The 16,378-nt window shown below is 34.4% G+C and overlaps 1 protein-coding gene across 5 annotated transcripts in view; it reads left to right on the forward strand.

The window, feature by feature from the left end:
- The window catches only part of GCNT1 (glucosaminyl (N-acetyl) transferase 1), a 28,302-nt gene extending 20,400 nt beyond the window's left edge, over nucleotides 1–7,902 (forward strand). For 4 of the 5 annotated variants that reach the window (XR_012484475.1, XM_074280097.1, XM_074280096.1 and 1 more), the window contains 2 exons: nucleotides 1,951–2,145; nucleotides 3,608–7,902. Coding sequence is in view for 4 of the 5 variants with exons in the window: in XM_074280097.1 (XP_074136198.1) it covers nucleotides 3,757–5,046 (1,290 nt within the window). In the remaining variant the exon portion in view is untranslated. Of the gene's footprint in view, nucleotides 1–1,950; nucleotides 2,146–2,616; nucleotides 2,658–3,607 lie in introns of all 5 variants that reach the window. The other variant, XM_074280099.1, reaches the window with a different exon arrangement.
- Nucleotides 7,903–16,378: the final 8,476 nt, after the last annotated feature.

A 16,378-nucleotide genomic window follows, 5' to 3' on the forward strand; every position in this document is an offset into this window, starting at 1 on the left:
AGAGACAGAACTATAGAAACTGAATGTGGAACAAAATGTAATAATTTTTTTTTGTTCATTTGTTTGTTTTCCTTTCTTGTGGGTTTTTTTCTCCTTTTGGTCTGATTTTTCTTGTACAACATGACATATATGAGCATATGTTTAAAAGGATTGCACATGTTTAAGCTATATCAGACTACATGCTGTCTTGGGGGGATGGAGAAGCTAAGGGAGGGAGGAAGAAAAAAATTGGAACATGAAGTCTTACAAAAATGAATGTCAAAAATTATCTTTACAAGTATTTGAAAAAATAAAATATTCTTGAGGAAAAAAAGAGAAAAAATTATCTCTAAGTGTTAAATTCTATGTAGTCTTTTTTGTACCTCTTCTCATATTGACAGCATACTTTCCCATTTTAAATATTATTGGAACATTTTATTTGGATGTTTCTTTTAACTCTAATCATCTAACTGGCATAGTGGATAAAACTCTGGTCTGAGGTAAGAAAGACTTGAATTCAAATCCATCCACAGACACTTACTTAGTAGCGATGTGGTACTGAACAAGTATTTAACCTCTGTTTTGCCTCAGTTTCTTCAACTGTCAAACGGGGGTAGTTATTACAATTACTTCACAGGATTGTAATAATTTGAAAATATTTGTAAAACCCTGAGTACAGTACTTGGTATGTAGATGCATAATGAATGCTCCCTTACCTCCCTTTCTCTTTCCTACTCTTTCTCTTTCATGCCCTCCTTTTTAATAGATTAATCTGTATTCATATTGAATCGTTCTTCATTGAGTATAAGCTTCTTGAGGGCAGGAACTTTTTTTCACTTTTGCCTTTGTATCTTCAAATTTACTACTTAATAGGTCCAATTATTTAATAAATGAACTAAATTTTATAAAGGACATAATTTCAGAAATGTTTTGGGAGGGCAGCTATTAGGAACCATGTATGTTTTCTTAGTTGTTAGATAGCTAAAGTGCTTTCTCCCCTAGACTCACAGAGTGTTAAGGAAAGGGCCTTAAACATAAACTAATCTAATGCCTTTATCTTTAACATTCATCAAGTTAAAAGCAAATGAAGCAGATAACCTGCCTTCTAGTCCAGAGTTTTCTATTACAAAAAGATAAAACAATTTACAATCTAGAAATTTTTTGTTTGTCTTACTTAAAACATTTGAAGTTGTTGCTCAGTCATTTTTTAATTATGTCTGATTCTTTGTGACTCCATTTTGGAGTTTTCTTGGCAAAGGTGCTGAGTGGGTTGCCCTTCCCTTCTCCAGCTCATTTTACAGATGAGGAAACTGAAGAAAGAAGGACTTGCCTAGGGTCACCTAGAATAGGATAATAAGACTTCCTGACTCTAGGCCTAGGTATATATTATGACATTTGCTCCATATATAAAAAATTAAGAATTGCAAACAATAGGAAAATTAATGGCTAGCATTTATATAACCCTTAAAAGTTTTCAAATAATTTTTAATGTATTATCTCAATTGATCATCAAAAAAACCTTATGATACAAGCACTATTATTTTGCCCATTTTATAGGTGAGAAAACTGAAGATGAAAGGAGGTCAAATTACTAACTGTTCATTGTCACTGATCTTCAAAGTCTGTGAGTTAGCATTCAAATTCATGTCTTGCTGACTCCATGTCCAAAGTTTTATGTACTCTGCCACCTGGCCGCCATAGATTCAGAGCTGGATAGTACTTTGAAGATGTTATTAATTGAACCCCTTCATTTTACACATGAGTAAAAGAAGATCTAAAGCAGTTAAGATAGTACAGGGACCCCATCCTCAATTTTTTGGCTTTAGATACAGGATTCTTTCCAAGGCATTCTATAGTCCCTCCCCTTCCCTAAAATAGATACTTTGCCCTCTTTATCAAGGTGATGGAGGTTAAAGGCCCTTCCTTCCATGTGCCCATATTCTTCTATTATTTTGTCTTACAAACTTATAGGTCTTTGTTTCAAAAAACCTGATGGTGACATTATCGTTGCTTGCTGCCCAGCATGTTTAAGAAATCTGATTGCCAGAAAGAAACACTGAACTTTCATGTCAACCGCCATTGGCATCATAAGCATCGATGGGCTTGGCTTCCACTGGAACCGAATTTTACGATGAAAGCTTCCTCATGGAATGGCATGAAGTGCAGGTACCTTCTTAAAATCCATATAATTTCTCAAAGACCTCTCTATTCTACGGCTCAAATAGCTGATTAACTTTTCTTTTTGCAAGACAAGTTAAAGTAATCGCCTTTACACATCTCACCTTGCTTTGTATTTACAAATAAAATGCAGAACCAAAAATTGCCCACCAACTTCCCCACCATAGAACAGCTACTTGATATTCCATTGCAAAACCTGATGTTACACTGTAATTAACTCAGGGTCTCAAATATTTAGGGTGCATGTGATTAGTGACAACTATGTTTTTTAAAAAGAAACAAACACTTGGACACTCAGATATGTATCTGATAATTACCATGTAAAACTGAATTCTGAAATTAATAAACACATTTTTTTCTTTTAAAATACAAAGTGATTTGGGTTTCTGAAATTTAAAGGTATTGAGAAGGGTTTTGTGTAAATGACAAAAGAGGTATATAGTTATTTTCTTTTTGTAGGATTCTAATGATCTCTGAGGGCCCAGTATAAGAGGAAAGAGGTAATTCCTTGCCTGGCAAATTTTATATGTTATTTTTTCCTGAGGTGATCAATGGTATAATGAGTGCAATAGCATGTACAATGTGTTTCATTTTGAAGGCTCATCTATGTTTTTGTTGTTGTTGTTGTTTTTCTTATATCTGAATAGGACCCTTCAAAGGAGTACTATTCTTTTCTTTTTTTTTTTTTTTTAATAATATTATCCCTTGTATTCATTTTTCCAAATTATCCTCCCCCCTATGCTCCCTCCCCCCCAATGACAGGCAATCCCATACATTTTACATGTGTTACAATATAACCTAGATACAATACATGTGTGTAAATATCATTTTCTTGTTGCACAATAAGCATTAGATTCCGAAGGTACATGTAACCTGGGCAGACAGATATTAGTGCTAACAATTTACATTCACTTCCCAGTGTTCCTTCTCTGGGTGTAGCTACCTCTGTCCATCATCGATCAACTGGAAGTGAGTTGGATCTTCTTTATGTTGAAGATTTCCACTTCCATCAGAATACATCCTCATACAGTATTGTTGTTGAAGTGTACAGTGATCTTCTGGTTCTGCTCATTTCACTCATCATCAGTTGATGTAAGTCTCCAAAGGAGTACTATTCTTAAAGAAACTGTTTAGATTGATTTTTTTCACTGGAAGTAAATCTCAAACTCTAAATGTATCTGGTAAACAGAGACTCAAATTCCTAGAACAAGAAAACAGAGGTGCCCCTTTCTCTGAGACCCAAGCTGAATCTTTCTCCAGAGCTATTTGCTGGTGACATTAGTTGAATATCACCAAAAGAACCCCTAGACTTATCATAGCTTCCTGAATCTGAGAAAAGATTTACATAGCAATAAGCAATAAAGAATTAACAATTAAATTTAATTTTAAATTAATCAAAATTAAAAACAATTAACAATAAAATTAATTTGTTTGTTTTTTTTTTTCCTAGAGTTTTTCTCCAGCTATTTCAAGATGATCATTTATCACCGCTGATCAATGTACACCAACAACTCTACAGGCTACAAAAGAAATAAATTGTGATCAAAGCTCAAGAAACTTACGTTCAAAGGAAACAAGAACCCCAGGTTTTGGTTTGAAATGGTGAGGAGGCTTTTGAGAAGGAAACTTGGTCCTTGTCAGACCAAACCATTCTTCCTTTTACTTGTTTTTACCCTAATCATATGCTTTTCCATCTTAACGATTCATGAAAAGTCATACTCTTTAAATCGCAGACATTTAGAGTTGACTAGTGAAAATCCATATAGTAGCATTAATTGTACCAATATTTTACTGGGTAACAAAGAAGAAATACAAAATGCAAAGCTTACAATGCTAACGGTGAAATTTAGAAATCTCCCTCGGTGGACAAATGATGATTACATCAATAGGACCAAAGATTGTGCTACTTTCATTAAGAACCGCAAATATATCATGGAACCCCTTAGCAAAGAAGAGGCAGAATTTCCCATTGCATATTCAATAGTGGTTTATCACAAAATTGAAATGCTTGATAGGCTCCTAAGAATTATCTACACACCTCAGAATTATTATTGCATTCATGTTGACAAAAAATCTCCTGAATCCTTTTTAGCAGCAGTGAAGGGCATTGCATCTTGTTTCAATAATGTCTTCATTGCCAGTCAACTGGAGAGTGTTGTGTATGCATCATGGAGTAGGGTCCAAGCGGATATCAACTGCATGAGAGATCTCTACAGACAGAGTTCAGAATGGAAATATTTGATAAATCTCTGTGGCATGGATTTCCCAATTAAAACCAATCTGGAAATAATAAGGAAGCTGAAGTCTTTAGTGAATGGAAACAGCTTAGAAACTGAAAAAATGCCTTCCCATAAAGAAATAAGGTGGAAGAAGCGTTATGAAGTTATTGAGGGCAAGATAAAAAACACAGGAAAAGATAAGTCACTTCCTCCTATTGAAATACCAATTTTTTCAGGCAGTGCCTACTTTGTTGTTAGTAGGAAGTATGTAGAGTATGTCCTAACCAATGGGAAGATCCTGAAATTTATTGAATGGGCTAAAGATACATACAGCCCAGATGAATATTTGTGGGCTACAATTCAAAGAATTCCTGAAGTTCCAGGTGCGCTCTCTTCCAATAATAAGTATGATACTTCCGACATGCATGCAGTTGCTAGATTTGTGAAATGGCAATATTTGGAGGGAGACATTTTCAAGGGAGCTCCATATCCACCATGTAATGGAATTCATGTCCGTTCTATATGTATATTTGGAGTAGGAGATTTAAACTGGATACTACAACAGCACCATTTCTTTGCCAACAAATTTGATATTGATGTTGACTCTTTTGCAGTCCAGTGCTTAGAGGAGCATCTAAGACATAAAGCTTTATATCACATAGAAAACTGAATGTATTTATTGTAAGAGAAAAGTGAAAATAGCAAAGATGTATAGAATGTCTTCTGTGTTTCAGGGGAAAAAAACATGGAAGAAATCACATTATAAATTGTCTGTCTTTCACTGACTTCTAGTTTTCTACAGAATGCATTTGGTTAGAAATACTTTGAAATCAAACTGAGGTTGGAGTTAAATAAAATGTATGTTTGGGGAAGGAAAGAAGGGAGTCATGATCTTTCCTATTAATAAGTATAATCTAAAAATGATCTTATTTTTCAAAAAGATTTGCATAAATGAAGTAAATATATATTTGTATATATGTATGTATGCATATCTTTCTACAATGTTAAGTTATTTTTATATATATTCTGAGTGAAGATGGACAGATTATTGGGAATGAGGGTTTAGGATCTGGAGAAGATGCAGATAAAAGAGGCAAACTCAGCTCAGGGACCAAAAATAAGAAATTTTTCACTCTGTAGATTTCAGTAATATTGAAGCTATTGGGAAAACTTTGGAGTATGAATGTTTTCTTGAACTGAATTAAACTTAAAAGCAACAGCTAATCATAAGGATACAATTTATCTTTTAACAATATTTTGTGTATATATTGTGATAGAAATTTGGTGTTTGTTCCAAATGAACCATTTGAAACAAAGCTTCTATTTCAGTTGGAAAAATTCTGTATTATACAATGTTCTTATGTATATCTTCTCAGGGGACATAAAAGCCAAGTGCCTGAATTTCTAACGTAATATTTTAAGTTAATTTCAATACTCATTTTATTTTTTTCAGAAAAAATGCTAATTCCTTGTTCATCTGATATCAGTGATCATGTTTCTAAAATCTTTGAAATATGTTGATTTGTCTCAAACAAAATAGATAAGCTAGAATAATAATTAAAAATTGGCACATACTCCACTTCAGGGATTTTTAAGCTGGTATCTTTGAACAACAAGTAATATTTTAATAAGGTTATTTCAGTATAATTGGTTTCCTTTAAAATGCTGCGTATTTTATTTTATCCATTTAAAAACATGATGCTAAGGAGAGGTCCAGAGACTTTACCAGCCTGCCCAAGGGGTTCAGGACACCCAAAAAATGGTGAGGTATCTCTTAATCACTAGATCTTTGCATAAGGAAAACCTAATTTTCATAACACATCAAAATTTATTTGTTAGCCAGTAATCAGGGCACCTGAAAAATGCTAATACAGAAAAGGCCAAATGGGGGGGGGGGAGATTAGAAAGAAAAAAATATATAGCAAAGGTACACAGTTTCTAACTGCTACAATGAAGAGTTTTAAAAGAAAATAAAACATGGGAAATAGGTTTTTCTGGTATCTAAATAATATTAAATGTAAATATTAAATGCTTATCTGATTTAAATGGCCAAAGAATGATACTACAATTAATAATAAATAACATTTATATATCCCATTAATTTTTGAAAAGTGCAATATATAAATTTTCATTTTTATCCTTACACTCACTGTGTGAAATAAATATGTTAACCTTTTTTTTTTCTTTTTACAAATGAAGAAATAGACCTTCAGTGTTAGATAATTTTTCCAGGGTCACATAATAAAATGTAAGTTTCTGAAGTATAATTTCAACCCACATCTTCTTTCAAGATCAAGATCCAATCCTGATATATATTTTTTATACTTTGCTGCCTCTCAACCTTGCTCTCTCCTTCCTCCACCCCAACTACCAAAACTACTTACTTAGAAATTTATATCCCAAAAGATTTCTTCTTCTTTTACTGTTGTTTTAGTTTCCCATCACCTGGAAGTATGTCCTACGTGTTCCTCCCTATCTGGCAGAGCAGTTTATATAGGGATACAGTTCTGAATCTGTCTTGGAGTCTTGAGACTTCTGATGAAAATTTTAGATTTAGGATAAGCAGGTTTAATATTCATATTAATGTAGTTCTTTCTCAAGATATACGGCTCAAATAGGGCCAATTTTCACATCAACAACTTAATCAAAAGGGAGTGTTTTGTCCTATTTTCAGTCTTAATTGAGTCATATTTAATGCCAAAGTGAATGATACAATTTCCATCTTAATTATATTTGATAAATGAGAGTATGAGGTGTTCAGGGAGATCTAGCACCTCTGGTAAAAAGGCTGGCTGAATCCTTTTCAGCATTGCTCATCCATCTTTGGTGTCCATCTATTACCCAACTCTCACTTGAGGTTTCAAGAAGCTGCAGCATGCATACACAATGGCCACACCCTGGTGAAACCTTGTGGCAGATGGACTAAACCCAAATCGAGGGAACCTGATGGAACTGAAATCCATCATTGAGATAGGGGGATGTCTATACCAAGCATCTGAAGACTTTCACCAATAGAATGGACAGAAAAAAACAATTTGTTCCACCAGCCATGAAGGCCACTGAAGCAGGTGCTGTGGAGAACTTAAAGCTTGGTCAGACATCAAAGATACCAGGTCATCCATTGAATCCTGGGCATTGCCAGTTGTCCTTACTTCACCAACTGTCAATGACTCTGGAAGAGAGAGACTTTGTGTAACTCTACCTCACTTAAATCCAATTCATTTACAAGAAAAGACATCGCTGTAATATCCCTAGTCCTCTTCAAAAATGAAGGATGAACAACATTTGATAAGCTTATGTTGCTAAACCCAGAGATCTTTTAGTATCCTAAGTTATTACAGGAATTATTTTCATGGCCTTTGACAAATACTATTTGAAATAAAAAATATGGCATATGATAAAATAAGTGGGGTAATATCCTAAACACTATTCTGGTATGCAAATGTAGAGAATACAGTTTTATTTTCATAGTTTTGCTATTAAATGAAGATTTGCAGATCATTCGAATAAATATGTTGTTTCTGAACTGTTTTCCCTGTGAGATGAGAAAACACATTTCCTGTTGTGGAATTTGACAGCATGAAGTATTCCGGGGTGGGGGGGGGAGGGACTTCTGGGACCAATATGCATTCTTGGTTTCTAAAAACTATAGGAAAAAATAAACCACTTCCTCTTATTGAAATAACTGTTTGAGTATTGCTAGTTATTATTAATGTTACTATCGTCATTTTCTTAGCAGGAGTATGTGTAGATTGAAAGCCTGTATTAGAAAAAATGATTATTAATAACTATTATATTGGGGAGATGAGAGGCTCTCCTTTTTAAAAAATTTCTCATTTTCAAAGGTTCTGTTTTTCTTGAAGGATGTTAATGATAATGAGATTGCATTGCCTATCCTCCATCTTGGTCACATTCCACTTAATTTGTAAGGAATTCAATGTAGATTGAGGAAGCTCATTATGTTCTACTCAAATTTGGTTGTATTCAGTTTAGATAGTCTGGGAGTGGTCTGGTATAGAGATTTTTTTTTTCCCCCTCTAAGAGATACTCAGCCCTTCATTTTAATATAGCTAATCTCTAATCAGATAAAGCAAAGTTAGATTTGATTACTGTTTGATGGACTACCTACTGTTTTGAAGAGTATATAAACTGAGTTCTTCCCATTGCAATGATTGTCACTGGTCTAAGGCCAAATGACCATCCTTTTTATTAATAACTTACTGTCCTTATTAGTAAAATGATTAAATTATCCAGAAACTATGTCAAATCTTTTTTTTGAGAGACTTACAATTATGGCAGGTAGTAAAATTCCAATGGAACTAAAAGTTTCATTTAAAATTTCTGAGCACTGTTTCCTCCAAAGAACTCCAAGTATATACAAAACAATTGCAATGGTTTTATATGAGGCAAAGGAATTACTTTAAAGAGGAAACTGTCCTTAAAGCTGCAAGGATTATACAAGAAGGATAGACATACTATATCAATCTGTTTGTAAAGCTTTTTTTCTGAAGAATAAGAAACAAGACAGAAAATTGTTTTAAAGGTTGTTTCTCCACAACTTACTTTGTTTTGGAAAGGAAGAAAATACGTGTACTTATTGAATATGCTTAATTTTGGAATTTACAGATGATCTCCACATGTTTTATACCCATTTCACTTAAAAACTTCAAATCTATCCAGCAATTGCTAACATGTGGGCATTAAACCGGTAAAGAAATGATAATGTATAGAAATTGACCAGTCATTTTTTTTAAGGGAAGAATAACAACATGCCACTTTGGGCTTCAAGCCACTCAACAATTATTTAGTACTTTTAATGTGCAAAGCTAAAATTAAGTAGTTCTTATTCACAAAGATTTACATTCTGTTGGGGAAGATATAACATGTATATACATAAAAACAATCATTCAAAATAAAGAGAATATTTTGGGACCTTTAAAATTTTTTCACCTCTTCTTTCTTTTTTGCTCCTATTTCCTTTCTGAGGAAACCAGGAAAAAAACAACAACAACAACAACAACAAAATGTACAATCAAGCAAAACATTTGCATTGTCCTTGCCCCAAAAAGATAGATATCTCAATATGTCCCAAATCCATCATCTTTCCTTCTGGACATGGGTAGGTTGCTTCATCATAAATCCTCTGGAATTGTGGTAGTCTTTTTATTGAGTTCCTAAGTCTTTCAGTGTTGATCATCTTTATGTCAATGTTGTTTTGCATCAATTGTTCTGGTTCTGTCACTTGTCATAGTATCAGTTTATACAAGTCATCCTAGACATCTCTCAAACTATTTCCTTCATCGTTTTTTACAACATAATAGAAGACAGCATTAGTTACTGAGAGATCAGAAAAGATATTCCATTGAAGAGAGCATTTGAGCTGAATCTTAAAGGAAATTAGGGATTACTAGAGGTAAGGAAGGAAGATTATTAAAGACTTGAGGATTACCTGTGTACAGAGTGTATAGGGAACCGCTAGGAAGAGAGTTTCACTGCAAGAAAGGAGTAAATAGTAATATGAAATAAGAATGGAAAGAAAGGTGGGAGCCAAGATTACAAATGGCCTTAAATGAGAGGTTAAAGAATTTTGTGTTTTATTTTAAAGGGGACCCAATCAAGAATGTTTTGATGGGATTGGAATTTAATCAGGAGAAGGGTATAATCTGTATTTTAGGAATATCAATTTGGCAGCTTAGTGGGGAAGTGATCAGAAAATAGAATGTGGGAATTTTAACTGTAAGGCAATAATTAATTATTTCAATTGTCCTGGTGAGTGATGATTAGGACCTGAATTAGAGGATCTGCAGAGTAGAGAGAAAGGGAAAGATTCAAGAGAGATGATCAAAACTAATAGCCTCACTATTAAAACTAATTTTCACTATTAAAACTAATTTTCTCAGTCCTCACACTTGATTTCTCTGGAATCTCTGACACGTAATCTTTCTCTTCTCCTTGATACTCCTCTCTAGATTTTCATGTCACAACTTTCTCCTGGTTCACCTTCTGACTTAACTTTTTTTTTTTTTTTTTTTTTTTTTTCCTGGATCTTCATTCAAGCCATAAACACTAGCCATAGGTATCCCACAAGACTTTGTGTGCATCCTTTTCTCTATCTTTTATTACATTTCCTAATCTTATTGGTTCCCATGGATTCAATTGTAATCTCTAAAGTAATGATTCTTAAATCTATTTATCCAGCCCTAATCTCTCTGCTGCCCTCCACTCTCATATCTTCTACTGTCTATCAGATATCTCCATGTCTCATAAGTATTTTAAACTCAATGTGTCTAAAATGGAACTCAATATCTTCTGCTGCCTTCCAACATTCTTTTTCTTCTGAACTAACACTTTTGAGGACATCATCCTCCCAGTCAGCCAGGCTTAAAACCTCAACTCCTTATTATCTTTCACTTTCCCTCTCCCATATCCAATTTGTTACTAATAACTATTAAGCTAACCTTTTTAAAAATCTCATACATGCCCCCCCCCTTCTTTCCTCTGACATTGCTACCACTCCAATGCAGACTCCTATCACATTACATCTGGTCTATTGCCATACCTTGCTGGTTGGTCTGCCCACCATGAGTCCCTTCTCATTACAATCCATTTTTCACTCTGCTGTCAAAGTGATCTCCTAAAGTAAAGTGCTGACCATGTCACATCCCTTCACCAATCCAACAAACTTCAGAGACTTCCCATTGCTTCCAGTATCAAATATAAAATCTTCTGTTTGGTATTCAAAGCCCTTCTTAATTCCCACCTTTCTAGTCTTTTTACACCTTATTCTCCTCTATCTGCTTTATAATATGGTAACACTGGCTTCCTTGCTGTTTTCTTGAACAAGAAACCTTATTTCCTAACATGGGGCATTTCCACTGGCTTCTTCCTTGAGTGGAATGCTATACCTCTTTATCTCTATCTCCTGGCTTCCCTGGCTGTCTTCAAGTCCTTTCTAAACTCCACTTTGTACAGGAAGTCTTTCCAGTTTTGTCTTATTCTATTGCCTTCTGCTGATTATCTCCAATTCATCTTGTATATCTCATTTGTATGTAGTTGTTTACATGCTATCTCCCCCATTAGACAATAAGTTTTTTGAGAGCAAGGATTATCACCTGTCTTTCTTGCTATTCCCCAAATGTCTAGCATGGTGCTTGTCGTAAATAAGAGCTTAATGTCAGTTGGTTGTCTTAGAATTGACCTGTTTTAATGACCACAGAAAAGTCAAGTAAGAGAAAAACATTATGGATTAACACAATATTGAGAATTTGAGGGACTGGAAGAATGTTGATATCCACAAGAGAAATTGGGAAGTTTGGAGGGTGAGTGGATTTAGTGCAAAGTACGAGTTGTTTTCTCTTTATGCAAAGTTCAAAAATATCTTAAGAATATCAAAATAAATCATAATTAGGGAGGAAAGTATTTTGTTTGTTTTTTTTCTCAATAGTATTTTATTTTTCCAAATATATGTAGAGAGTTTTGACGTTCATTTTTCTAAAACTTTATGTTCCAAATTTTTCTCCTTTTCCTTAACTCCCCTCTCCCCAAGACAGCAAGCAATATGAGATAGATTAAATATGTGTAATCCTTTTTTTTTTAAAAAGTATCTTTTTAAAAGTTTTCCCATTCCCCTAATTTCACCAAAAAAGAGTATTTAACATTTTAACATTTTTTCAGTAGCTAGAATCACTTTATTTTTTAAAGCCTTCCCACATCAAAAACTCACTAAAATAATCTAATTATCAATATGTTCATTTGCTGCCCCATTTTCATGTAGGGTTTGGTTTATTTGGGCAAAAGAATCCCAAGATTGTCTCTCTTGGTTTGCTGGCAGATACTGGAGACTTCCTTTGCCTCTTGTCTTCTATGTTGTTTGGACCTACAATTTTTGGTGCCAAATAGGCTGAAGAGGTTTTGGGTGAGTGTGTCCTTAATATAATATGTAACAAGAGAAACCTTTTTAGTAGCTAAACTCCATAGAAAACTAAAAGCCACCTTACTTAGTATAAAGAAATATGTTACTTGGGTCATCCTTTAGGTTCAGGGTGGCCTTCTGGGATTTTAGGATACCTCTGCTGTTCTGCAGTGCAAGGAGACAATTTGCAACATGCATTTTTCTTGTTTGCTTAAAATTAATTTTTTTTTTTTTGCTAAAACTTATACACTTTCATGATTTTAAAAATAAAGATGATGGTGCAATGGATAGAGCACCAACCCTGAAGTCAGAACTTAAGTTCAAATGTGGCCTCAGACACTTAATACTTCCTAGCTAGTGACCCTGGGCAAGTCTTTAACCCCAATTGCCTCAGCAAACAAACAAATAAAAATAAAAATAAAGATGACTCTAGGAAGTCCCAAGAAAATGTGTTTTTGTTTTTGTTGTTGGGATTTTTTTTTAATTTTTTTTTCTATTAGATACATTCAAAAAGAAAACAGATGCTGCCTTTTGGAGCAGAATCCATTTTCTTCAATTACCTCAAAACGTGGGAGTCACTTGGCTCAAGGAGACTGAAGACTGCAGGAAGGGGCTTAAAGCTGTTTCCCTAGTCATATGGTTTGCAGCAGTTTAAAAGCCAGTCTTGATGCTAGCCAGGAAATAAATCTTAGAGTTGGAAAGCTACCTGCTGTGGCAGAAGGAACTTGATTTGGAGCCAGAGAACCTAGATTTTTAATCCCAGTTTTGCTACTTAGTATCTGTGTCATCTTTGGCAAGTCAATTCCTTATGCTGGATCTCGGTTCATTTTGTTCAATTTGTTCATTTGCAAAAAAGGAGTATCAGAGGAGATGATCTCTGAGATGTTTTCTACATTTAAATCCTTTGATTCAGGATTTCTTAACCTGAGAGACTATGAACTATATTTTATTTTGTTTTTAAGGTTGAGTCCTATCACCCCTAGGCTATAAGTAGAATGGGCAGGAAACAATCATTTATATAATGCCTACTATGTGCCAAGACTGTACTAAGTGCTTCCCCCTCCCTTTTTAACAAATATTATTTCATTTGATCCTCAAAGCAATCCTGGAGGTAGGTGCTATTTTTATTCCCATTTTACAGGTGAAGAAACTGAGTCAAACTAGAGGTTAAATGACTTGTGCAGCTCAGGTCTTTCAGACTTCAGGCATAGAATTCTATCCACTGTGCCTCTGACTATTCAGGGGTATAATCCACTGCTCATTGGATGCTCCATTTCTAACCTGGGCCATTTTGCCCTTCCTTAAGCAGTGTTGTGCCACTCCCCTCCCAGGGTCTCTACATTTTGGTGCCTTAGTATGGATACCCAATAAGCTTAGCATACTTCAGCTTGGAACCCTTAAATTCAAGCTCTTTGCCAGCCTCTATAGCAGCAGGGATTACTCCCACCATGCCCAATATTATGAACTTATTTTCTCAAAAATATTTTGTTAATTGTATTTCAACATAATTTGCTTTCTTTTGCATCATGCACTTTATGCATTTAAAAACATTCTGAGGAAAGGTCTATAGGTATCACCAGACTATGAAAGCAGTCTGTGACAAAGAAAAAGGTTGACAACTCTGACCTAATACAATTTAGATCTGAATAAGAACCTGCTCTACAATATCACTTAAAAAAAAAAAAAAGTCTCCCCATGGATGGAAAATGCTAATCACATCCAGCGACAGGACTATGGAAACTGAATATGGATCAAAGCATAGTATTTTCACCTTTTTTTTTCCATTCTGATGGTGTTTTTCCTCTTTTTGTCCACATGACACATATGAAAATATGTCTAAAAGGATTGCACACATTTAACCTATATCAGGTTGCTTACTGTCTTGGGGAGGTTGAGGTAAGGGAGGGAGGAAGGAAAATTCAGAACACAAAGTTTTACAAAAATGAATGTTGAAAACTATTTTTGTATGTATTTGGAAAATAAAATACTATTAAAGTCTCCCCATATTACGAATACACCAAAATTATCTGGTTGTTAAAATATTCATTTGTTGCCCTGGCAAGTGATTATCTAGTCTTTGTTTGAAGAGATCTACTGAGGAAGAACCCACTAGATCACAAAGCATCCTTTTCCCCTTTGGGATAATTCCAATCATTAGAAAGTTTATATCAAGCCTAAACCTGTCTCTAAACCTACCTATATGACTTAGCTTTTCAAATACTTTAAGACAATTCTTTCATCTTCTAAGTCTTTTTTCCCCAAGTTTCAAGCTCTTAACCATCCCCAATTACTTTAAATGAATAACTTCAAAACCTTGCACCATTCCTTGCTCCACTTGGGAAACATTGCTATTTATCAGTGCCCTATTACTTGGCAATACCAAATACTTGCTGATTCATTAACACAGTTATACTCAATTCAGTCTTAATGACAGAAAATGCTACACTGAACAAGAATTCCCTCTCAAACAGACCCCCTAAATGGAGAATGTTTTTCTTGAGGGAGAATGAACTACCATCAGAAACAGCCAACTTTATCACTGAATAGTTCTAATTGTTTGCAATCATTTTCCTTACTTGAAACCTAAACTATTTCTCTGCAGCTTCCACCCATGTTCCTTTTTCTATCCTCTGAGACTAGGAGGAACAAATCTAATCCCTCTTCTACATTATATCCCTTCAAATGCCTGGCAATAGATATCATTTCAGGTTAAACATCTCAATTTTTTTTTGATTTGATGTTTCTCTGGATACTTTTTTCCCTCACTAAATGTGTCACCTACAAAGGAATATCATACTCCAAATGTGGTCTCAAGGAGGCAGATTACAAAAAATCATTGTCTCTCTAATCTTGAACATTAACAATCATTTTAATGGAGTCTAAGATCTCATTAGATTCTTTGTTGGCTAACACTTTGTTGACATATGATGAACTTGCTATCCACTAAAACTCCCAGTTCATTTTTTTTTAGATCAACTGCTAGTTATATCTGCTTTCTTACCTTGAACATGTAAGATGAATTTTCTAAACAAAATATAAAATGTTTATCTCAATTAAATTTCACATTAGTAGAGTTGGTCCATTGTTCTACTCTTGAAATCTTTTTGGATCCTCACTGTTAAATATAACAAGGATTGTGGTCCTTTCTAATTTTGTGTTGTTCATACATTTGATAAGCATACTTTCTATGCTTTTATCCAAGTTATTGATCAAAAAATTATTAATAGCACAAAGTTTATACCAATGCCTGAGGTATTATACTAGTAATCTCCTTCCAAGTCAACCTCCAGCCATTAATGTTTACTCCTTGGGTCTGGCCATCCAAATCCATCTAATTTTATGATCCATCTAGCCCACGTCTTTCCATTTTGTGCAAAAGAATAGCATGAAAAGCTTGGTCAAATGTTGTGTTAAAAATGTAAGTATACATTGTTTGTACTCTTCTCTGAATCTCCAATGTTTTACCATCCTACTTAGCATTTTAGAAAAGGAAATGAAGTTAAATTGTCATGACCACTTCTTGATGAAGCCATGATGGCTGACTCTTTGTGGAAACTATTAAGATTAGCAATCTTCTTTGCAACACATTTATCCTTCTCCTTAACTCAGTATCCCCCAGGGTTTTACTCTCAGTCCTTTTCTCTTTTCTCTCTACATATGCTATTTCTTGATAATTCCATTAGCTGCAAGGGCTTCAATTATCTTTTCTATGTAGATGACTACCAGCTCTATATATTCAGCCCTCACTGCTCTCTTAAGTTCCCACCCAATATCTCCACATCTCCAAATGACTGCTAGACACATCCAGCTGGATGTTCCAACAATATCTGAAACTCAACTTATCCAGAACTGAATTTACTATTTCCCCCAAACCTTTCTTTTCTTTTTTTTTTTTTTTTTTTGAGGGTACCACCATACCTCTAATAACCCAGTTTAGCAATCTAGGAGTCATCTATTACTCTTCAGATTCACTTGTTCCCATAGCCATTCACTTCCATATTTTGTCTGTTCTATCTTTATAATATGTTATATTTTTGCTCATTTCATTTATACAATAGCCACTCTAGATCAGGCTCTCATTAACTCTCAC

The sequence above is a fragment of the Sminthopsis crassicaudata genome, chromosome 1 (genome assembly GCF_048593235.1).
Source record: "Sminthopsis crassicaudata isolate SCR6 chromosome 1, ASM4859323v1, whole genome shotgun sequence".
Taxonomy (NCBI): domain Eukaryota; kingdom Metazoa; phylum Chordata; class Mammalia; order Dasyuromorphia; family Dasyuridae; genus Sminthopsis; species Sminthopsis crassicaudata.